Genomic DNA, 25954 nt, shown 5'->3' on the forward strand with positions numbered 1-25954 from the left:
CAGTAAGTTTTGAATCAGGTAACCTACATTCCCTTGCCTGAGAATCAAGTTGGATTCCCAAAAAACAAAGTACTGGACTGCCATACGCTGACAAAACTGCACGTCATATTTAAGCCAAGAAGATCCCCCATACATAAGCCTTGCAAAGAGAATCCAAGTAACAAACAAAGCCGGAACAATGTTTCCGGATATCTTTCCTTCACTACACTAGCCATGATGGAAAAGGCTTGAAGCCAATTCCCAAATATGGGCGGAATCAAACGATACCGCCGCCTCTCCTCATCCTCTTCCTTACGATGCTCCTTAACTCTTTCCCAACGCTCGACACTAAAACGCTTCAACGGCAACAATGTGAAAAATATCGAAATTCTCCCGCTTCCAAATGTTCTACCTCACCTTGGTTTTAAATGAGTCCCTAACGGCCCCTCAAAGCAAATATACATGCTACCGGCATCAACCCCCGCCCAGTGCTCTTTCTTTGAGACCCCAACGCTGTGTCCCTGTGCAGACCACGCTCCCTCCAGCTGCGACCCTTGAACTATCCACAGACACTAACAGCTGATGTAACCCGTCCAAGAAATTACACCGGGCCCCACATGTAAGTGACAGATCCCCCTTGAACCGCTACCTAAAATAGATTGAGCTGACTGATTACTATTAGGAAAATTATGTACGTGTGTGGTGCAAAATTGCTGTGACTCACCAGAAGACTGCACGCCGCTGCACGCTAACGGGGACGTCCGTCCAGACTCCACCAACATCAACTCCTGACCGATGGACCTGGGCACACCAAGTGCCCGCTGAAAAGCATCGGTCGCCTCCAAGCCACAATCCGCAATAGACGATACCTGCAACAGCAGATACAGACAAAACACCGGCAATTTGGCCAGTGTCACCACCAGGCGGCGCCAGCTGAGGAAAATCACCAGCATTCATTGGTAGACCGACAGGGGGCGCAGGCCCTCCCACACAATTGTAATATACATTCTGACCAACAGATGGCGCTGTCCTGCCTCCACTGCTGCAATACCATTCTCGTCCAGCTTGTGGCCTGCCACCACTGCTGTAATATACATTTTGCCCTGATGGTGGCGCTAGAACACCCAAGCTACAGGGTGTAATACCTTCCCCTGCCTCCCACCCAGCAGATAGTGCTACAGGAGAGCAAGCAACACTCACGCCAGCAGCCGCATGATCCTGGCCTGTCTCAGGTCCCCCTGAAGAACTCCGGGCAGGCTCTCTAAATGAGCCCGCCATGCTGGGGATTGGAAGGAGATGTCTCTGTCTACTGAACCGACACTGAAGCAAGCTTCTCCCAACTGAGCCCCCGCTGCTCCATTGGCCTCCTCACTCTGCTGCGGTCGAGCGGACCAGCCACCCACCTCATACCACCCTTATTGGTGGGACCACGACTGCTCCTCTCCGCTGGCACCGCCAGCCTGGCAACAGCCACCATCTTGCCATCAGGTAAGGGGGGGGGACACTCCTCCTTCTGCACCAGGGAACCGGTGAAATAGAGGGGCTGAGGAGCTCCGGCGGCCTGAAACACCGGTCCCCTTTGGGACGTCCTAAAGGAGACCCCGCTGAGGCCCCAACTGCTCCTGAATCCACTCATGTCCCTTCTCAGCTGCCTGCTCCCTAATCTTTGCTACCAACAGTTCCAACCCCTTCATAGCAAACCACTAGGCCCTAAACTACACAAAAAACCCCACTGCAGAATTCTCTAACTGGCTGCTAGCACCCTCTCCTAACAACATTTTTCAAGCCATAAAATGGCTTCCCTACCTACCACCTATGTATACCCCCTAGACTCTGCCACCAATGTTCCCAGCACCCTAGCCACATTCCTAACTCAAATCCTCCCACCAGGCTATAGTCATAATACCCATCCAGTTAGCCCCTTGCAGGCCCAGACCCGTCATGAGCTTTGCCTAGCTCCGGGCTCACAATACTTACACAATGTGAAAATTTTGATATGAAGGTCCACAACCAGACTGCGCTACACTATAATTTACTATGCATTTGTTAACATCCGTACTAAGTGCGGGATTTTAATGTAATCACATTTTCAATAAAAACAAACATTTTATTTTCTACCAGGAGATGTTAATTATCAGTAAAAGCCGGTGACACCAAAATAATTGACATTTAGGAAAACAAGCGAGTCTCCAACGTGGTGTTGTGTCTTGTAAGACATTTTATATTATCGATTTTCTATCTCTCCTGAACGTACAAGAGGGCACAATCCTAAACGCTGTGTGACTGGAAAAGGCTAAAAGCATATTACTGAGCCAAGCTGTAATTGCGCTGTTGGTAAACTATTGCCTGTGAAAATTGCCATGTAATTGCATTTGAAAAGCTGAATCTTTCCGAGGCATCATTATCAGCTGCTGTGTCTGAGGCAGCACTTGAAATGAGAGATGAAAGAAAGCGCTCCATGGACGGCAGAATTCTACAGCTGCTGTCTTTGCCATAGCAACTTCAATTAACTCTTTAATTTCTATGAAACACTTCAATTTATTGGCAACGGTAAATATTTTTAAAAAATACTTAGTCTCCATTTACTATTTCCAATTTGTGCAAAAAGCCAATCAAGTTTTAATAGGAAGATATAGATAGATATGCTACTTTACAGTTCACAATTCTAATCACATATACTGTAAAGTTATTGGCATTCCTGTGTATATCCGTTATTCTGCGCTGTCCACACTAAAGTGACTGTGTATAATACCAGAGTCACTAGTCACTGCTGGGTTATAGCATTTTAGCAGAGAAGAATAGTGCACTATTATTAGGAGTGTCACAAAAAAAAAATGACCATAATGCTATTCATGTAGTGCAACAGGGGAAGAGGTCATAATAAATAAATAAAAATGGAAATCGCACGTGTCATTTGTTGAATGCCTCATGTTGTGTTTATGCAATCCTGACATATGACATGTGTAATCAATGCAGCTACATAAGGGCCTTGTATAAGATGGGACCCATATCGACTTTAATCGTAATTTCTTCTTGTAGAAAATGCACTAGAATTTTTTCTTTGTTTGCTTTTTGGAATATTTAAATATAGTAAGGAATAACATGTAATTTCTTATCAACCAATAATCGTGTGGTGCCATATGATGCCCATATAGACGGCTGTAATACAGCCACATTTTGAAGTCCGTATTACGGCTGAATCTACCAGAACTTATGTGGTTCTAAAGAATCAAACTTACTAGTATATAACCATAGGGTTCTGAGGTATCCGGTATTGGTGTTGCAGCGACAATGGCTGTCTGTAATCTGGCCTGCGGCTGCATACGTTAGAATATGTTTGATACTGTATGAAATTAGAGGCATACATTTCTATGGGAGTCATATTACAGCTCTGTACAGCTTGAAGGTGGAGCAGAGCCGTAATATGGCCATGTGCACGAGGCCTTACATAAACATGAGAAGCTACAAAGTCAATACTTATAACTTCCCGCAGACGTGATCTGTCATGTTCCAAGACCTGTATAAACTTATACTTACGTTTATATGGTCATGGGACTCCTTGGTGCTTCCTAATATTCTTATCATTTACATTAGGGGATCATTTACTCTTTTTTTTTTTTTAAAACTTTTTTCAAAGTTATCGAGAAAGGCATATAATTGTTGAAAGATACATAATAACTTTGCGTACTACTTAATTTGTTGCTGTAATTCACAATAGTGTTTTGGCAGATTTTGCTTCGGAAATCTCCATCAATGCTTTACATGCTCCATATATGCTGTAAGTAGTGGCTTCTGTCCCAGCATGAGATGTGCATGTAAAAACGCAGCAGCGGGAAGTTCGGACTGGAGACTAGAAGGATGAAGCCTGCTCCCTTTCCCCTTGGATACTAAAAACCAAAATGTTGTCTATCTATCATCTATCTATCTATCTATCTATCTATCTATCTATCTATCTATCTATCTATCTATCTATCTATCTATCTATCTATCTATCTATCTATCTATCTATCTATCTATCTATCTATTGCTGGTTATGCACTAGTGATTTTACATGGACGTTTTCTTGACCACTTGTCGTTCAGGATTGGTCTGTGAAGGTTGTTCTGGACGACAATGCCACAGGATACAATGACAAATCACTGGTCGATGGACTGTGGCCTGGTCTGTGCTTTGTTTGATATGGCGCACATCTGTTGTTTGACATGAACTAATTTTCATGTTTTTGCAACGGCTGATGAACTTTTCCACAGTTATCTTCCTTTGGTCGGCATGTGTCAGTGTGTCACGCTCGTTTGTGTCAGAAAACGGTACCAACATTTCGAAGAAAATGGTCTAAATTCTCATTTTTGGCCATCAAAAATCTATATTGTATGGTCAGTTTATCTTTCTATCCACACCCACAATGGTGCTATTCAATTTGTGACGTTACTGTTTTCCTAACGCCAACTATCTTATCAGACAGAGCTAATTTCCTCCTTTTTAAAAAAAAATGTCTAGGTTATCTCTCTCAACAGTGTATACATAACAAACATAGAAATACACGAATACACAAAAGCTACTCTTTGGGCTTGCTTTTAAGGGATACATGAATGGGTCGCTTTCATGTAATATATTTTGTCCGAAAAGATCTTTTGTGAGGATCCATGATAAGTCTTTCATTAAATATCTCAAATCCTCTGATGCTGTCGTCAGCAGACATTAAATTATCATGGAGTTGATGTCAGTGCTTGATAAACCTGATACTAATATCTGCAGAGACCGTGCTCTCTATTGTCTATTCCAATTGGAGCATAGAATTTGTTATTAGAGAGGTAAATATGGAAAAATCATTGTTTCAGCTTTCAATGAGTTGAGATCACACACAACTCAAAGGATATTTCTGCTTTGGGACAATATTTCACACACATTACTACATAAAATCATGTTTAGTATCTTGGTAAAAAATTATTTTCTCATTTTGTTTTGAGTTTAATATTAAAATTCTGCTGGTTTCCTGTTATCAAAGAGTATAGCATTGTGAGAACTCTGCTTTTCTTAACTCTGCTTCATTATGGCTGTGATTTATGACTACAGCCAGGGGAAGGACAAGTTCTGTTGATGTCCATGGTGGTCGATTTCAGAAAACACCCACCAGTTCTCTGAAGTTCAGCATTATACATATACATATCACCATTTCAAGCTAAATGGGAAAATACTGGGCAATACTGGCATGGAAAAGGACTTAGTTGATGGTAAAATTAAGGCTACATTCACACGAGCGTATCAGATTCACGCCCGTGAAATACGTTTGAATCTGGTCCGTGTGTGCTACGTTATGCATCAGTGTGCTTTGCGAGTGGCATGTGTTATTCACGCACTCGCAAAGCACATATTTTTCATTTATTTTTATTTTCAATCGAATTGATGCGCAGATCACGCACCGCACACGAATGTGCATCCATGTGCGGTGCGTGGTTTTCATGCCCCCATTGACTTCAATGGGTCCATGTGCTGCGTGTGATTTCCATGCGCAGCACACGGACGTTATTCATGTTCGTGTGAATTGGCCCTAACTGTAGCAACCAGTGTCAGGCAGCTGCTGCCAAGGCAAATAAGATCATGGAGTGCATCAAAATGGACATAAATGCACATGACGAGAACATAGGTCGACCACTTTATAAATCTCTAGTAAGATCGCACATGGAATATTGTGTACAGTTCGACTTCTCCGCATTACTTTTCTGCGACTTTTTCACACTTTATTATATTTTTTTCCCGCAGCATGTGGCTGGGATTTGCTATATCTCATTCACTTTGCTGCTTTACCAAGAGGGGGAGACATTAGGACAAAATTATAAATTATGATTATAATTATGTTCTTTCTTTCTTAGGGTACTGCAAGTGAAGCAACATTAATGGCTCTGCTAGCAGCCAGGACCAAGATTACAAGGCGACTGCAGGCTGAAAAACCTGATTTAAGTGAAGCAGAAATTATCAGTCGTATGGTAGCTTATACTTCTGACCAGGTTTGTTATAGGACTATAAGAGAAAATACTGTAAGATAATAATAATAATAATAGAATATGGTAAAAAAAATGATGGCCAAAGATAGACTTTACCCAAGCAATAAACAGGATACATTTCTAACACTGCAAATTACTTTCAAGTGAGTGACCGGTAGAAAAAAACCCTCTTAGGGGTTTTCCCACTAAAGTAAGGAATGGCATATTGGTAGGATATGCTATCACTTACTAAATGTCGAGGGTTCACCTATCTGGACCGCACTATCCTTATAATGAAGGGGCAGCAACGCTAGTTAAGCGCTATGGCTCCTTCACTCATTTTCCCGATAGGGTTCTACAACACAGTCCCATTCACTCGAATGGAGCTATGTTGCAGTTCCCTTCACATTGGGTGGCTGGAAGTGCCTCTTTCCATGAGAAATTCCAAAAAGGCCGTTGTCCCTTCCTTCTGAGGATGAGTGGGGGTCCCAGAGATCAGACCCCTGCAGATCCAAATGTAATGACATATATCCTAGCGATGATGAGATTGCCCTATTAGGGTATTCGGAGGTAGAATAAAGGCGGTTTCTCTCTCTATTAACTGTAAGGCCTCATGCACACGACCGTAGTGTTTTTCTGGTCCGCAAATTCCAGGACCGTGTTCCGTGAAATGTCCTCCGCAGTTCATCCGTATGTAATCCGCAAAATGCGGATAAAAAAAAAAAGCCCAGGTACAACATGATGTCAAAAGCTTGTCCCAACCCCTTTAGAAGTCAACTAGTCAACTCTGAGATAAAATAAAAAAATCACAGATCAACATATTTGAAGTGTAACGTTACTCGAACTTCTGAAATGTAAGGGCACGACCATACGTGGTAGAGTTTTTCCACTGAAAATGTTGGTGCAGATTTGGGGCATTTATGCAACAAATCTGCACCAACATTTGCATATTTGACAGGTAATTCAAACGTTGCAGAAAAGACAGCGGACTTGCCACAGATTTCAGTTTTTGCATTGAATTCAACAGCAATTCCACCACGTCTGCCCGTGCCCTAAGGCTGGGTTCACACGACCTATTTTCAGGCGTAAACGAGGCGTATTATGCCTCGATTTACGCCTGAAAATACGGCTCCAATACGTCGGCAAACATCTGCCCATTCATTTGAATGGGTTTGCCGACGTACTGTGCCGACGACCTGTAATTTACGCGTCGTCGTTTGACAGCTGTCAAAAGACGACACGTAAAATTACAGCCTCGTCAAAAGAAGTGCAGAACACTTCTTTGGACGTTTTTGGAGCTGTTTTCTCATAGACTCCAATGAAAACAGCTCCAAAAACGGACGTAAAAAACGCCGCGAAAACGGCGCGAAAAACGCATCGAAAAATGCGAGTTGCTCAAAAAACGTCTGAAAATCAGAGGCTGTTTTCCCTTGAAAACAGCTCTGTATTTTCAGACGTTTTTGGTCACTACGTGTGCACATACCCTAATTGTGACATGTCAGATTTTGATTGGTGGTGGTCCGAACCATGAGAACCCCACTAATCGCACAAACTAAGCAATCTCACGTGCACTTCTGCAGCTTCGTTTCAGCGATTGGTGGGTGTCTCAGTGATCCAACCCCCACCAATCAAAACTTAAGACATGTCACTATGACATGACAGAAGTACCCTTTAAAAAATAACAAACAGCATCAAGGTGTGAAACTTACCCATGCGTTTCTTTTGCGCTTTTGTTGCCTTCTCCCACTCTGACAGATACAGTTCATCGCAGACCTCCTGCCAGGCAAGATCTTTTAGATTCCTGTCAGAATACTCTTCCAGGCGCTTATCCCATAGAAAGGGCTTGTGCTGGACCAGGATGATTAACTTCTCAACGCTGATCATAGAAGCCATGCTGCTCTCTGCTGCTTTTCTGCACTCTCTCCAGCCTTCACAAAGACAGAACTCATTCCCGGTCGTCGCCTAGCAACACTTCCGAAAATCCGCAAACTGCGGTTGACACACGGAGGTGTATCCGCATTTTCCACGGGCCCATTGACTTCTATGGGCATGTCCGCATCGAATTTGCGGGCCGTAATAAGACATGTCCTGAGTTTATGCGGCACGGATTTGTGGACATGCGGGAACCCGTGAAAACACGGATAGTGTGTATGGGCCCATAGAAATGAATGGGTCCGCAATTCTCCCGTGAGTTTTCGGGGGAATTGCGAACGCAAAAACACGTTCGTGTGCATGGGGCCCAAGGAGTACCTCTCCGCTCTGGTGGACTACCATCATCCATTTAAATTAATTGGCAAAATTAATCAATGGGTGCTGTGAAATGCCTAATTTTCCATTTATTTGCAAAATGAACAAAGAGTGTACCACCCAAAACAGGACAACATCTTTAAAAAAAATTGTTGATGATGTACAGAACATCTTATTAGTTTGTTCTGTCATTGGGTTGCTGTAAATCTAAATCAGTGAATCCTTCATTTCTCTTGGAGCGGAACTGATGCAGGACGCTGCTTTGAGGCATCTATTAGAAGCCACTTTCACCATATCAGTATTAATTATCACTCTCAATGCCATAAATGTAATAACCGGAAAGCAAAGTGAATGCTGGATCAGTTTGTTACTAGAAAAGCCCTTCTTTTCCCTGGAGGCATTTTGCTATATTTAACAGGAACAGGTGTAGCCACTAGGATTTTTATTGAATATCTGAATTTTCTCCGCTATCAACCACTTCCTGTAATTTTTCTCTTATTCCTGCCCAGTAGAACGGTTTGTTATATTAGTCACCTCAATAACTCAATAAACTCTAGGCATTGATAATCCTATAACTTGGTTAATGCTTCATGTGTCGCTCTGTTGCTGTTAGGCTCCATTTAAAGAGGCTCTGTCACCAGATTTTGCAACCCCTATCTGCTATTGCAGCAGACAGGCGCTGCAATGTAGATTACAGTAACGTTTTTATTTTTAAAAAACGAGCATTTTTGGCCAAGTTATGACCATTTTTGTATTTTTGCAAATGAGGCTTGCAAAAGTCCAAGTGGGCGTGTTTACAGTAAAAGTCCAAGTGGGCGTGTATTATGTGCGTACATCGGGGCGTTTTTACTACTTTTACTAGCTGGGCGTTCTGACGAGAAGTATCATCCACTTCTCTTCAGAACGCCCAGCTTCTGGCAGTGCAGACACAGCCGTGTTCTCGAGAGCTCACGCTGTGACGTCACTCACTTCCTGCCCCAGGTCCTGCATCGTGTCGGCCACATCGGCACCAGAGGCTACAGATGATTCTGCAGCAGCATCAGCATTTGCAGCTAAGTAGCTACATCGACTTACCTGCAAACGCAGATGCTGCTGCAGAATCAACTGTAGCCTCTGGTGCCGATGTGTCCTCGCTCGTCCGACACGATGCAGGACCTGTGAGTGACGACACAGCGTGATCTCTTGAGAACACGCTGTGTGTCTGCACTGCCAGAAGCTGGGCGTTCTGAAGAGAAGTGGATGATACTTCTCGTCAGAACGCCCAGCTAGTAAAAGTAGTAAAAACGCCCCGATGTACACACATAATACACGCCCACTTGGACTTTTACTTTAAACACGCCCACTTGGACTTTTGCAAGCCTCATTTGCATAAATACAAAAATGGTCATAACTTGGCCAAAAATGCTCGTTTTTAAAAAATAAAAACTTTACTGTAATCTACATTGCAGCGCCTATCTGCTGCAATAGCAGATAGGGGTTGCAAAATCTGGTGACAGAGCCTCTTTAAACTTTAAAGTGAGGAGTGGTTTAAACATTGTGTTTTTCGTGCCGTAGCAGCCTGCCTGGAAAAAACCTTAAGGGAATGTCCACACGTAGCATAAACACTGCGTATTTTCGGCAACGGATTTCATTGCGGAAATTCCGCAGCGTAGTACAATAGAAGCAAAGTGGATAAGATTTGAACAATTCTCATCCACACGCTGCGTGAAAAATCAGCCAAAAAAAGTTCATAAATTGACCTGGGGTGCGGTTTTTTAATTCGCAGCATGTCAATTTAGGACAGGTTCCCACTGGTCGGATATAATGCGTAAAAATTATGCAGCGTGTCCGACCTGGAGCCCACAGTACATTCCTTTCTGAAAAATCGTTTTTCTAACGGAATTTCCACTGCGGAAGAAAGCGCTCATACTTACCCCCTCCATTTTCTCTGTGCGTAGTCCGGCCTCCTACGATGATGCTGCAGGCCATGTTATGCTGCAGCCTGTGATTGGCTGCAGCGGTCACATGGGATGAAACGTCATCCCAGGAGACCGGACTTCAGGAAGGAGGAGTACGTTCTGGGTAAGTAAGATTTATTTTTTTCTTGTTTTCCGGAGTTGTGATTTTTGCAGCGTAATCGCTGCGATTACGCCATAAAATTCGCAACACTTGGCTTTCTGTTGCTGGTTTTGCATCCCCATTGAATTCAATGGGGAAAACCCCCAACAGAAAATCAACAAAAACGCAGCATAAGTTGAAATGCTGTGGAACTAAATTCCGCACCGCAGGTCAATTTATTAATGTGTTTTTTTTCCGCAGCGTGGGCATGACATTTCCTAAATCTTACGCCGCAAAAATCGCAACTCCAGAAAACGAAAAAAAAATTATACTTACCCAGAACGTCCTCTTCTTCCGGCAGTCTGGCCTCCTGGGATGACCTTTCATTCCATGTGAACACTGTAGCCAATCACAGGCTGCAGCGTCACATGGCCTGCAACTTCATCGTAGGAGGCCGGACTACGCTCAGAGAAGATGGAAGGGATAAGTACTTTCTTCCGCAGCGGAAATTCCGTTCGAAAAACTGCACCACAATGGTGCGATTTTTTTCAGACGGAATGTACTGCGGGTTCCAGGTCGGATACGCTGCTTTTCTGTTGCTGCTTTTCCCCATTGAATTCAGTGAGGGAGTAAAGCCCACAAAAAAATCGCAAATGTTGTGATGTTTGCATCGGAAAGGCTGCCTTTCTGTAGGAAAAATCACAATTTAGAAAAAAAAAAAAGCTTACAGTTACCTAGATATCTATACTTCTCTGTCCAGGCTGGCCTCCTGGGGTGACGTATTATCCCATGTGACTGTTGCAGCCAATCACAGGCTGCAGTGGTCACATGGGATAAAATGTCATCCCATGAGGCCGGGCAACAGAGGGATGCGTCACCATGACTAGGGAAACCGGGCGGGATAAGTATAGTTTTTGTTTTAAATTGCTGCTTTCCGCAGCAGACATTTTGCCCGAGAAACTGCACCACAATTTGGTGCGGTTTTTCGGCCAGAATTCCCTGCGAGTTCCAGGGTGGGATACACTGAACTTTTAAGCAGCTTTTTATCCGACCCGTGGAACCCAGGATAAAGGTATTTTCCAGCCTCGTAAAAAAAAAATTCAATGCAGCTGAATATGGTATAAAATACAAAAAGAAGGTATACTCCCTTTTAAATCCCCGTTTTTTTCTCAACAAAAAATAATGCAATAACGTGAACTAATAACATGAATTGTTGCAAAAAATCTCTAATTTCATACAGAAAGAGGCAAGGTCTATACCCTGGCTATGAATCGCAGTGTTGTTTTTATAGTAACTGTGCTGAATTGCTGCCCATTTTGCTCTATTTGGATATGCCAAAAGAGGTGACGGGTGGCATGTGCAGCCATTCTCTACGCATGATACGACACTGCATAGATTTTATTTTTTTAAACGTACATTGGCCCCATATGCACATTTCTAATGTATGTTTTTTTTAATTTGTCAAGCAAAATTAGAAAATAAATATACAAGGAGCATAAAATTGCACACAGCATATTTCAAAGTAGCATTGTTTTTGTAGTACGCACTTTTTTTTCATGTCGATCTCAGTTCATCGGTAACTTTAATATAATAATTATTCAAATAAAAATAAATGTGCTTCTAAAATGTCAGCAGCTTATTAAAGTCTATTTCACGGACACTGGTCAAATATAAAAGCTATGATGTGGGGATAAAGTCGAGTACATTAGGTCCTGCAGACTTCCTGTGTAATAACAAGTAGGATTAAGCGGGGTATATTTACACTGCTTTAGGCCATAAAGAAATTGCTTTGGTTTTATTTCCTGAAAGGGCAGCTGCCCCGTCCATCCTCCTTCTAGCTGCAGGGCACTTGTTGAGGGAATTGGTCTTTGTACAGAAACGCTGATAAGAAATGGGAAATGACAGCTCATACAGACTGCAGAATGTCAGGGGATACTGACTCACATTAGAAATGAGTTACTCTTCAAGGGTCGAGTACCATTATCCTTTTCCAGTGACACATGATAAAGATGAGAAAACACAAAGGAATACAAGTATATTAACTTTGACTTTCTAAATATTTGTATGTCAACTACACATCCCAGAAATTCTTAAAAGTTGCATTTACAGTATAAAGCCCCATACACAGGGTATGTTCACATGGGTAGGTTTTGTTGCAGGAAATTCCACAGCCAATCCGACCCAGAAACCCCAGGGTTATTCGTCATAATATCCACACCAAATCGTAAATTTTAAGGTGCAGATTTTCTGGTGGGTTTACCGCTGCGGAATCAACGGACAAAATATGCAAACCTCCTCCTGTGATGATGTTTTGTCAGATCTGTCTGGCTGCAGCGGTCACATGTGATCAAACATCCTCATAGAAGGCCGCTGTACGGAAACCAGCGGGGGGAGCAGGTACGTGATGCGATGGGAGTACAAGAAAGGGTGAGTAAAGTGTTTTTTTTATGTAAAACTATGACATGTTTTTTATTTGTGAATTTTGCTGCGGATACATAGCCTACGCAGCTGATCTGCAGTAAGCTCCGCAACAATGGGCTCTTGATGCAGATTTTGACTTCCCCCATTGAACTCAGTAGAGAAAATCTGCAACAAATCTGCTGCGATTCTGCAATATAAATTGACATGATGTGGATTTTAAATCTGCACCGCAGGTCAATTTACACACATATTCTATGCAGATTTTTAATCGCAGCATGAGGATGACATTTGTTCATATTTCATCCACTTTGCTGCTTCTGTAAACGTTGCAGATTTTCCACACAAAAAAATCTGCAGCGTCTACGTCACGTGTAGACCCGGCCTCGAAGAGGTTCTATGGTTTTAAGTCACTAAAGCAGTGGTTCTCCCACTACATTGAGTTATCACATATACTGTAGCTAGGATATGCAATAACTTGCTGATCGGCACAGTGCCTGTGTACAGTAGGTTCACATTATACAAGTTCTAGTGATTGCGGAGATCCTGGTCAGCAATTCATCTATGCTATAAATTTATGATAAAATGTTCCCATTAAAATCATGTTTTACTTTTACCGAACGCATGTTTTTAAAAAAAAAAAACATTTCAAAGACTGAAATCAAGATGTTTAACGGCAGGCTCACTCGTCTGTGGAACGGGCTGGACTAATCAGTGGGGTGAGAATGAAGAAGATTCAGTCAGACGAGAACTTTGTAGCTCGTGGACAGGCTCTCCAGAGGACTTTAGAGAAAGACAAGGCAGAAGGGCTTATCCCAGTGTTTGTAAGTATATTTATCTGTCTATCTATTGATCTATCTATCTATCTATCTATCTATCTATCTATCTATCTATCTATCTATCTATCGTGAAAAGTATGTGAAATAGACATTCTGATTAGTGGGTTAAACCATTTCGGCCAATATCTTTGTTGCAAGTACATAAAATAAAGCCAATCAAACTTCGTAGACATACATTAGAAGTATAATAGTGACTTCCACGTATTACCTGCCTAAAGTCAATTAGTGGCCTGCCGGAGATGCTCATAGAACAGTTGTTGTCTAAGAGTATCAACAGCTAAGCTACAAAGTGGTAGCCACCACAAGCTCACAGAATGGGACCATCAAGTGCTGAAACACATAGTGGGAATTCATTAATGGTTTTACACCACTTTTGTGGCTATAAATAGTCTCACATTTTGGCACACGCTGGAGTTAGCCGGTCGTGGTGACCCACCAACAGATTTACTATAATTTATGCCAGAAACTGGAATAAATTATAGTGCTAATTTATGCCTGCTCGTAGCAGACGTAGATTTCAACATTTGTTGCACAGACCGCCAAAGATGAACAAATTTACTAAGAAGTGCGTATTTTGCTCTAGCTAAGTCTGAATTCAGATTAGGATATGAAGCACTAGTCTAAGTAAATCTGCCCCATATTGTCTAAAAACAATGTTTCAGCATTCGTGTGTTAAACTGCCGGTGGAAGTAACATCAGTACATGAAGAGGAGAATTTATAATACGGTCTTAAAATGAGACCGTATAAAACTAGACAAGATAGAAACTGTGCCAAATTTATCACTGTGACACACGCCGTGTGATAAATGTGGTGCATCTTGCCAGACATCTTAGCCTAAGGAACAGAAAAGTGTCTATCTCTTGGTTCGTTTACTGTACAACAATATTTTAGCCAAAAAAATGGACCGTGTTATTAATAAATATGGTGCATTTGATAGGTATATAGATAATAAGGTTGAAAAAAGACACCGGTCCGTCAAGTCCAACCCCCTCCCGACTCTTGGCCATCCCCTCCTTTCCTAAATACTTTTTCAAAACGGTCTAGTGAGGCAGTTCTAAAACACATAATAAACCAGGGGCAAGACATGTGCACTCGTTTTTAAATGGACTTTGCTTGATAAATGTCCCCCAAAGTGTTTATTTCACTGCTAAGAAGTCACCCTTAGGCCTGAGGTAACTGTGCGCAATGCCTGTCATTGGCTGGAGTGGTATAAAGCACACAGCCAATGGTTTTTAATAAATGATCGGTAAAATAGCATTAAACTTAGTATGCATACATTTTAATCTACTTTACCTTGAACATCAGATCTAAAGTAGGTAAATTATTTCATACTCCCACGTTTTAAGGGCAATTCACCAACATTTAAAGAGGCTCTGTCACCAGATTCTCAAATCCCTATCTCCTATTGCATGTGATCGGCGCAGCAATGTAGAGAACAGTAAAGTTTTTTTTTTTTTTTTTTTAAAAACGTTCATTTTTGGCCAAGTTATGAGCTATTTTATATATATATGCAAATGAGCTTTGAAATGGACAACTGGGCGTGTTTTTTTTCGTATGTCCAACTGGGCGTGTATTGTGTTTTTAACTGGGCGTGTTTACTTGTTTTAGTAACTGGGCGTTGTGAATAGAAGTGTATGATGCTGACGAATCAGTGACCAATCAGCATCATGCACTCCTCTCCATTCATTTACACTGCAGCATCACGTTCTTACTAGAACGATGTGCAGTCACATACACAAGTGTCCTGATAATGAATACACATGACCTCCAGCCTGGACGTCATGTGTATTCAGAATCCTGACACTTCTGAATCTTTTCTGTGAGATTTCCAGCAAGGGAAACAAAATCTCGTTTACCTCGTAATCTCGCGAGATTACGCGTGGCTTGCTGGAATCTCACAGAAAAGATTCAGAAGTGTCAGGATTCTGAATACACATGACGTCCAGGCTGGAGGTCATGTGTATTCATTATCAGGACACTTGTGTATGTGGCTGCACATCGTTCTAGCAAGCAAGCAATAGGAGATAGGGATTTGAGAATCTGGTGACAGAGCCTCTAATGAAACTGGAATTACACTGTAGCATAGGATCTTATGTGAGAAAGTATGCTACTCTTCTTACGTGTTTTTACCCTTTCTTTTATTATATCCACTCTTAAGGGAATACAGATCCTGATGTGTCTACTAGTAGAGATAATCTGTTTGGTTATTTTATGTTTTACATTTCACAAGCTTGTGAGCAGCCTATGCTTTTCAGGGGGTACACAAAAATGTATAGAAAAAGTTGTCCCTGAAATATTGTGAAACATGACACAATCATTAAAATATAAGCATACAACAAGATTATCAATATTAACACGTGAATGTTGAACCAAACCAAACGCATGTCAATTGCTATTTTTGCAGGTATGTGCCACCTTGGGGACAACATCATCATGTTCTTTTGACAACTTAATGGAACTGGGGCCTATCTGTAAGCATCAATACAATCTAATTACAGCACTTAATATTATACAGTGTTTTAGTAATGAGCTGATTACTTTTGCCAAATTGGATAAGATTTTACTGTATACCTGGTTCACGTAGTTCTATTGAAGCCTATTCTATAGACAAAGACCTGTATAACCACACAAATGACTCAATAGGTGCTGTCAGCTATCATCCTCTGTGTTATATTCCAGGATTGTCATTTTACTAGGAAAACCCAACATAGTATCTTTAGAAGAGCTGTACATTGGATACTCTGGTTGATAGCATGGTCCAGATATTCAAACAGTGCCAACTGAATATACTCCTTTAATGTTGAGCTACATTTCTCCGTGCCCAGTAGAATCTGATAGCTGTATTATAGTCGCTAATCTTTAGGCCCTGTTCAAATTGAGGTTTTTTTACGCAGTTTTTGGCAAGGAAACCATGTCAAAAAATTGCCAAAATTGCCTCCCATTGATTTCGATAGAAGGTGCAGGCGTTTTTTTTTCCGCAAACGCAAATTAATGGGGGATGTAAAAAAACACAGCAAACACCCTCAGCGGTTTTTGATTTTTTTTTCTACACATTTTATGGCAAAAAACGCTTGCGGTTTTTCCCTTTGCCTATTGAAGAGGTACAAAATATGTGCCAAAAAAGGCAGCAGAATTCACGTAAACGCCTGTTTTGCAAAACCACTGAAAATAAAAAACGGAGCTGATTTTTCCAGGCAGAATTTTCTGCCTACAAAAAACTGTGTGAACAGGGCCTTAGGAAAAACAGGCCATGCTGGAATCCAGTTAAAGAGACTCTGTCACCACATTATAAGTGCCCTATCTCATACATAAGGAGATCGGCGCTATAATGTAGGTGACAGCAGTGCTTTTTATTTTAAAAAAACTATATATTTTCACCACTTTAATAGCGATTTTAGATTTAGACCAAGTGGGCGTTGTACAGAGGAGTGCATGACACTGATTGGTCAGCGTCATACACTCCTCTGTACAACGCCCACTTGGTCTGAAGTAAAAACACGCCCACTTGGGCATTACGCAAATAAAGCTAATAAAGTGGTGAAAATAGATCATTTTTTTAAATAAACACCACTGCTGTCACCTACATTATAGCGCCCATCTCCTTATGTATGAGATAGGGCACTTATAATGTGGTGACAGAGCCTCTTTAAATGCTGCACCACAACTCCGTCCACAAATACCTCATTTTAATAGATGCCTCCTGGCCTTAATCCTTGCAACGATCATTCGGATTACATGCTGTCACTTGCTGTGTTGGCTGTAGACACGTCTCATAATTAAATTTTTTACCCAATTGCATTTATCCAATATATGTAGTTATGCAACACCAGCTTTTCATCTACAGGTAATGCAGAAAATATATGGCTGCACGTTGATGCTGCATACGCAGGAAGTGCCTTTATTTGTCCAGAGTTCCGATATCTTATGAGAGGTGTGGAGGTGAGTATAGCTAAAGTACAAGATATCACTAATTTTGTAGAGTTAAAGGGGTATTCCGGTGTCCGCAAATATGTTCTTCTTTGTATAATGAAAAGTTTTTTTAATTTTCCAATATTTCTGTATCCATTTCACATGATCTCTGCTTGCTGTCATTCATTAGGAACCCTAATTGTTTATTTCCAGTTATAAAAATCTCCTTGATCATGTGATGGACACAGGTGCAGGACTGATAAGAGTTACAGTACAGTTATCAGAGTTGTTTCTTCTAGTGTCCATCAAATGATCAGAACAAAGTTTATTTCCTGGGAGCGGACTGAAAGTTTCTATTTAATGACTGCACGCAGATTCCTTGATAACCATGAGTCATTGGTACAGATTTTTTTTTAGTAAGTACAGTGTATAACTTTAATTATTATTTGTTAAAACCATAGTACCCCTTTAAATATTAGGCATATTTATCCATGTTCTCTATTCAAGACATGTAAAGGTTACGTGCACTTTAGAAGTCACCATCATTTAGGTTTTACATAAGCATACAATGCACCAGGGGCATGCTCTTTTTCAAATAATAAATGATATTTGTTGACTTCCTTAAAACCAATATTTTACAATGAGTAAGCGTAAGTTTAATGTATTAAAATAAATACGCTCAGAGGTGATGACACAAACTATTAATCACAGATGCTGGGAATTACACAAAGAAACTGACAATGACAAAAACACACACAATAAGGCCATACTTACGTGGAGTAACTCTGTAAACACTTTTACGTATGTATCTTGTACATGATGTTTTGTTTTCCATTTATGACTAAAGTTAGATTCTTGCCATAGCAGTCACATGCTGTACTTAGGTCTATTTATATTGAATGACAAGTCAGGGTGGTATGCGTCGACATAAAGCCTTACTGGCCTCACTGCTGCACCCAGTGGTTGGCTTCATAGCAGCAGCCATGTAAACATAGATGGACATTTCCATTTAATTGACATCTCCCATTGAGGAGACAAACAATGTCTGTTTATTTCTACTAAAGCAGCTCCAGAATGAAGAATGCAGATTAGGGACATAGACAACTTCCCAATGTACTTTATCGGTTAATCTTCCTTTGCTAGAATCCTGAAAACTCCTTTAGAGTTCCCAGTCCGCTACACCTCACCCTTTTTGAAAATGTGGATTCTCTTCATGCTGCAGTAGGCGGCACCGATAACTCAAATTCCATAGTAATCCATATGAATCCCATTTAGTTTATATGTCAGGACCACAATATATTTGTTTGGTAATATGAAACTTTAATATCCTGAGAAGGCTTTAGTTTGCCTGATAAGCATAGATGGTTTGTCACCGTATAAATCAATATAACAATGATGAGACCTCAGGCAGTCAAACCGAGATAACCTACGTGGTGAAAATATATAAAAAGAGCAATAAAATCTGATAAAATAGCGGGACCACGTGCTTCAGCCAGCTCCAATTTCCTGATCATTCTTCCTTTTAATTAAGCATATTGGTTACTGAAGGAAATTGCACAGCGACGTTGGATCCATCGCATCTGTCAGCAGATATAAAACTCAATAGCTTCCCAGTCATCTCCAACCTTTTTATTATAGTACTTCCTGTTTAGTTCCCTCCTTGCATTGTTATTTTGGCACTCTAGAAAAGAAATGGATAGGTGTAGTCAGTGAATTGAATGGTTTATTATTTGTTGTGCTGTTCTTTCAATAATTATTATATTTTTTGTTAATTTAGTTTGCAGACTCTTTTAATTTTAATCCTCATAAGTGGCTTCTGGTCAACTTTGACTGTTCTACATTTTGGTAAGTTACAATAAATTAATAGGTATAAGTGTAATATCTCTCTGGCTTCATAGTGTAAGGGTCCTATTAGACAAGCAGATATTATTTTATAAGTAACGAGCAATGTTTTAGCGAGTCGTTTGCGTTTGAAAGAAGGTTTATTACATGTGACAATAATTGCTAAAGATTTGCGCTATTCAGTCATTACTGCAATTGCCAATACAGCGATTACACACAAAGATTATTGAGTTTGTAGGTGGAGCGGAATAGACTGATGTTCTAACGAATGGAAGATTTCTGATTAGACGAGGGGATGTGGCAGCGACAAATAATGATCTTTCAACCAGGTGGATATAGCCGATACACGGAAACTCAACGATTTATCGTTCGTCGTTTGATCGCTGCACACTAATACACATGGCAATTATCTCTTACATTTGAACGATTATACAAAAAATGTGTACGATAATCGCTCCATCTGATCGGGCCTTTCAATCACTAGCTATTAAAAACCTTAGGTATGAAGATTATCAATAAAGATAATTTCAGTCCAATGCTCTTTAATTTCAATATCAGTTTAAAAATAATTTGATTATTCTCATAAATGTTGGAGGAATTGTGACACCTGCATATTATTTACATTGCACAGAGCAAACAAGGAATGTATGCTTTTCGGAGACAGAAACAAATACATTGTATCAACCTTTGTTATAAAAAAAGCTTATTGACTCACTAGAACAATAACTGAATGCACACACACACACACACACACACACACACACACACACACACACACACACACACACACACACACGGATTGTTTAAACAGCAGACTTACAATCATACTATTCCAATTTCTCTAGACATAAGCATATTTCACACATGAAGACATATACTAAAAAAAAGGATACAAATGCATGCTGTAAAGCTTCTATCAAGTACACATGTAAAACGCTGTCCTCATGGCATATGTTTGTCATGGTTATTGGTTCTGTGGAGGTGCTAAATAGCCCACTTTATTCTTTCTTGCAGAAAAAAGTGCATATGCTACAGTGCAGTAAAATTCACATAATCTGCCAATTTTAGGACCATTGTGGTACCTGATTGTTCAAAATTTTGGATTATTGGTATTTTATTTTTTTATAAAAATACATTCACACACATATAAGCACTCCTAAACACATATATACAGTATACACACACACACACACACACACACACACACACACACACACACACACACAGATATATATATATATATATATATATATATATATATATATATATATATATATATATATATACATAATATTGATATACATTTTTAAGCCCCATGCCCGGTCTACAATAATACTATAGGCACAGTAAGTTGTTACCACCACAGCGGCAGTATCCACAGAGAACAGTAGTGGATCGAGGCAAGATGTAAACAAACACAATATTCTGAGTTGGAAGAGAGTATAGAGGCCAATATACGGAGTACAAGCTGCTTTAGAAGACCCCCGACTTTTGTCGGATTATCATATCAAACACCCACTAATGCGGCATTGGACAAGTTCTATGCTTAATTATATGGATTTCCAAACCACTGATTAGTGAAATTTAAATGCACAACTTTTTTTTTATCTTGGAAATCAATGGACAGATGGATACAATTGTTATTATGCATTTGACTAATGTGTATTTGCAACCTTCTGAGAAAATAAAAAGAAGAGCATAGAGAATGTATTCTGAAAGTAAAAAAATAAATAAATTATATGGGCCCATATTGTACATGTGTATGCCTCCAGTCAGGGGCGTAGCTAAAGGCTCATTTGCCCTGGTGCAAGAATTCAGCTTGGGCCCCCCTACCCCTCCCCAACACCACCAAACCCCTGCGGCGCCTATGCCCAGCTGCCTTGCCCGACAGAGCCAATGAATGCCCCCACAGTATCATTCCCCCACAGCTGTCCGCACAGTATAATGCCACCACACAGTAAAATGTTTAAAAAGCTGCCCCCACACAGTAAAATTGCACCTATAGCTACCACATATAGTATAATGCCCCATACAGTATAATGCCACCCATAGCTTTCCCATACAGTATAATGCCCCATACATTTTACCAGGATGAGGGCTGCAATTCAAGATATAGACTGGGAAGAACCAATGTTAAATAATGGGACAAATGATAAATGGGAGATTTTCAAATCTACTTTGGGTAATTATAGTGCAAAATTTATTCCTATAGGTAACAAGTGTAAACGACTAAAATTAAATCCCACATGGCTTACACCTTCTGTAAAAAGGGCAATACATGACAAAAAAAGGGCATTTAAAAAATACAAATCTGAGGGTACAGCTGTAGCCTTTTTAAATTTATAAAAAGCTTAATAAAATCTGTAAAAATGTAATAAAATCAGCAAAAATACAAAATGAAAGGCAGGTGCCAAGGATAGTAAAACAAATCCCCAAAAATTCTTCAAGTATATAAATGCAAAGAAAATCAAGGTCTGAACATGTAGGACCCCTAAATAGTGGTAATGGGGAGTTGGTCACAGGGGATCAAGAGAAGGCAGAGTTACTAAATGGGTTCTTTATCTCAGTATATACAACAGAAGAAAGAGCAGCTGATGTAGCCGGTGCCAGTGCTGTTAATATATCAGTTGATATACTGAATTGGATGAATGTAGATATGGTCCAAGCTAAATTAAATAAAATAATGTGCACAAGACCCTGGGACCAAATGGGTTACACCCTAGAGTTCTTAAAGAGCTTAGTTCAGTTATTTCTGTCCCCCTTTTCATAATATTCAGAGATTCTCTAGTGATAGGTATAGTGCCAAGGGACTGGCGCAGGGCAAATGTGGTGCCTATTTTCAAAAAGGGCTCTAGGCCTTCCCCGGGTAATTATAGATCAGTAAGCTTAACATCCATCGTGGGGAAAATGTTTGAGGGGCTATTGAGGACTATATACAGGATTATGTGACAAAAAATAGTATTATAAGTGACAGCCAGCATGGTTTTACTAAGGACAGAAGTTGTCAAACTAACCTGATCTGTTTTTATGAAGAGGTGAGCAGAAGTCTAGACAGAGGGGCCGCTGTGGATGTAGTGTTTTTGGACTTTGCAAAGGCATTTGACACTGTCCCCCATAGACGTCTAATGGGTAAATTAAGGACTATAGGTTTAGAAAATATAGTTTGTAATTGGATTGAGAATTGGTTCAAGGACCGTATCCTGAGAATTGTGGTAAATGGTTCCTATTCTGAATGGTCCCCGGTTATAAGTGGTGTACCCCAGAGTTCAGTGCTGGGACCACTATTATTCAAGTTATTTATTAATGATATAGAGGATGGGATTAATAGCACTATTTCTATTTTTGCAGATGACACCAAGCTATGTAGTAATGTTCAGTCTATGGAAGATGTTCGTAAATTGCAAGCGGATTTAAACAAATTAAGTGTTTGGGCATCCAGTTGGCAAATTAAGTTTAATGTAGATAAATGTAAAATTATGCATCTGGGTACCAACAACCTGCATGCATCATATGTCCTAGGGGGAGCTACACTGGGGGATTCACTTGTTGAGAAGGATCTGGGTATACTTGTAAATCATAAACTAAATAACAGCATGCAATGTCAATCAGCTACTTTCAAAGGCCAGCAAAATATTGTCGTGTATTAAACGAGGCATGGACTCGCGGGACAGGGATGATATATTGCCACTTTACAAAGCATTAGTGCGGCCTCATCTAGAATATGCAGTTCAGTTCTGGGCTCCAGTTCATAGAAAGGATGCCCTGGAGTTGGAAAAAATACAAAGAAGAGCAACGAAGCTAATAAGGGGCATGGAGAATCTAAGTTATGAGGAAAGATTGTACTTTATGTAGGTACCATTTTTTGGTACAAATACATTATTGTTTAATTTCTATACATTTTTATTTTGGCGAAATTACAGAAAAAAAGCAGTTCCGCGGCAGTTTTAATATTTTTTTTTTACACCATACACCGATCATCATAAATAATGTTATACATTTGTTGTACAGGTTGTTACGGTCATGGTGATACCAAATATGTCTATATTATTTCATGTTTTGGGACTTATATTTTAAAAAGTTTATTTAATGATTTATCATTTTGATTTTGTAACTGTAATGTACTGGCATAGATCTATTTGCCAGTACATTAGCCTGTTACTGATTGTACACAGGCAGTTGTTAGGGCATACCTCAGCATGCCCTAACAACAGGAAATAAGTTCAGACAGCCCTGGGGTCCTTCAATGGACCCTGGGCTGTCTGGCCATATGAGTTGTGGGCTTTGATTGTGTCACAGTTATCTTCTGTGACGCGATCAATGTGCAGTCCCCTCTCCTTGAACGCCGCGATCAGCTGTCATCGCGGCGTTCAAAGGGTTAACATTGGAGAGAAGATGTTTCTCTCCTCTCCGCTGTCAGAGACGGCTGTCACACAGGACGAGAATGCTCGTCCTAATGCGCGAACTATCCGCCGCTAAGGACGAGCATTCTCGTCCTGTGTCGGCAACCAGTTAAAAGAACTAAACCTATTTAGCCTTGAAAAAAGACGACTAAGGGGGGACATGATTAACTTATATAAATATATGAATGGCACATACAAAAAATATGGTGAAATTCTGTTCCATGTAAAACCCCCTCAAAAAACAAGGAGGTACTCCCTCCGTCTAGAAAAAGAAAGGTTCAACCTACAGAGGCGACAAGCCTTCTTTACTGTGAGAACAGTGAATCTATGGAATAGCCTACCGCAGGAGCTGGTCACAGCAGGGACAGTAGATGGCTTTAAAAAAGGCTTAGATAATGTCCTAGAACAAAAAAATATTAGCTCCTATGTGTAGAAATTTTTCCCTTCCCTTTTCCCATCCCTTGGTTGAACTTGATGGACATGTCTTTTTGTCAGCCGTACTAACTACGTAAGTATATGTAACACTATAATACCCCATACAGTAGAATACCCCCATAGCTGCCGCATACAGTATTATGCCCCCCATACAGTATAGTCCCCCATAGCTGCCCCATACAGTATAATGCCCCACACATTATAATGCCCCTATAGCAGTCCCACACAGTATAATGCCCCCATACAGTTTAATGCCCCCTCAGCAGCTACCATATGAGCCCCATCACTCCCATAACCAGAATAATGCCCCCATATGTACCTAATAGAAAAACAATAACATAATTACTTCCCTATCCCTATTACCACGACGGGTGGAGGAGATCCTTCTCCTCCTCTGCACTCGGCGCAGGCAGGCGCGATGACATCACTACATTGCGCCTGCCTGCGCCGAGCCGCTTGCGGCACAATGAATACTGCAGCAAGGCTCCAGCATTGAATCTAACTGAATGTGCATCCTGCGGACGCAGATTCAGTTGAAAGCGGGACCAGCGCGGTCAGCGCTGTGTTGCAATGGGGGACCTGGGCTGTTGCGACCCCTATAGCTATGACACTGCCTCCAATTTTATGCTGAGACACACAGAGGTGGTATGCTCCATCCCATGCCTTATTAGTGAGGTCGTTTTAGCTATTGCTTCTAGGGAATAATATTGTGCCTCTTAAAGTCCCCAATGGCCTATAATACAGACTTGTAGTCAGAACACAATGTCTCTACAGGTCCTTAACGCTGTGTGTCACTGTACAGGGTCTGTGCACGCAACATTGTAATATGCACGAGCCCTCAGCCATCACAATTTACACTGCTTTATGAAAATACAGTATTAGTATGGAGTTAATAAAATCTGGAGGTATAGTAGGGCCTGAAAGAACATCCTAATAATGCATATGAAAACATGCCATTGTTTTTCTTCTCAATAATGTCAAAAAGGTAACAACAAATCTGAGAGAAACACAAAGTGTAATGCATGCTGAAGCTTTAGAAAAACACAGAATTCCCTTAAAAACACAGTTAGTTTGCTTAGTGTGACCAGGATTTTTCAGAAGCCTGTTCACTATGATAAAAAAAATGTAACTAGTAAAACTTAAAAAATAATAAATGAATGATAACAGTTTGCAGTTAGCTCCTAAGCTCCCTCTAGTGGCGGTGACAGACAGTATATTTTGTTTTAAGTTTGTCTATGCAGGGGATATGAAGCTCTATACTATAAAAAAAAAAATGAGCTCCAACTGCTATAAAGATATATTAATCAACAGAACATTTTTAACATATTTAGGAAAAATGAAAAAATGGTTTTAAGGATGGAATGTCACTAAAGTATTTTTGGACATTATCACCTATTTTATTGTTTATCTGCAGCAATGTACTTCTTATTACATTCTAAATCAGACTGCTAATTAGTCTCCTTGTATATCACAGGATAAAAAAAAGATCAGACTTAATTGGTGCCTTCAAAGTAGATCCTGTTTACCTTCAATATGATCAGCAAGAATCAGGTGAGTCAAATGTGTCGATGGATAAATATTGACAATCACGTTCTAATCTGCATCCTTATACATTTTAGGCCTCATGCCCACTCAGTTTTTTCCTTCAGGGTGCCTTCCGTTTTTGTCACTGATGGCACCCTGAACCCATTCATTTCAATGGCTCCATGCACACTTCAGTTATTTAAACGGATCCGTTGTTCCGTTCCGTGCAAAGTAGAGCATGTCCTACTTTGCTCAGTGATTCAGTGACCGTGTGGCCCATAGAAGTCAATGGGTCAGTGAAAAAAAACGGATGGCACACAGAAGGCTTCCGTGTGCCGTCCG

General features: G+C 40.6%; 1 protein-coding gene across 2 annotated transcripts in view; it reads left to right on the forward strand.

Annotated features, from left to right (window-relative positions):
• Positions 1–25954, forward strand: part of DDC (dopa decarboxylase) — a 245101-nt gene that overhangs the window by 105468 nt on the left and 113679 nt on the right. For both annotated transcript variants that reach the window (XM_075828537.1, XM_075828538.1), the window contains exons 5-10: positions 5850–5984; positions 13343–13486; positions 15907–15973; positions 17347–17441; positions 19189–19256; positions 25563–25639. In XM_075828537.1, coding sequence (XP_075684652.1) covers positions 5850–5984; positions 13343–13486; positions 15907–15973; positions 17347–17441; positions 19189–19256; positions 25563–25639 — 586 coding nt within the window. The remainder of the gene's footprint in view (positions 1–5849; positions 5985–13342; positions 13487–15906; positions 15974–17346; positions 17442–19188; positions 19257–25562; positions 25640–25954) is intronic.

Source organism: Rhinoderma darwinii, chromosome 5, assembly GCF_050947455.1.
Source record: "Rhinoderma darwinii isolate aRhiDar2 chromosome 5, aRhiDar2.hap1, whole genome shotgun sequence".
Classification (NCBI taxonomy): domain Eukaryota; kingdom Metazoa; phylum Chordata; class Amphibia; order Anura; family Rhinodermatidae; genus Rhinoderma; species Rhinoderma darwinii.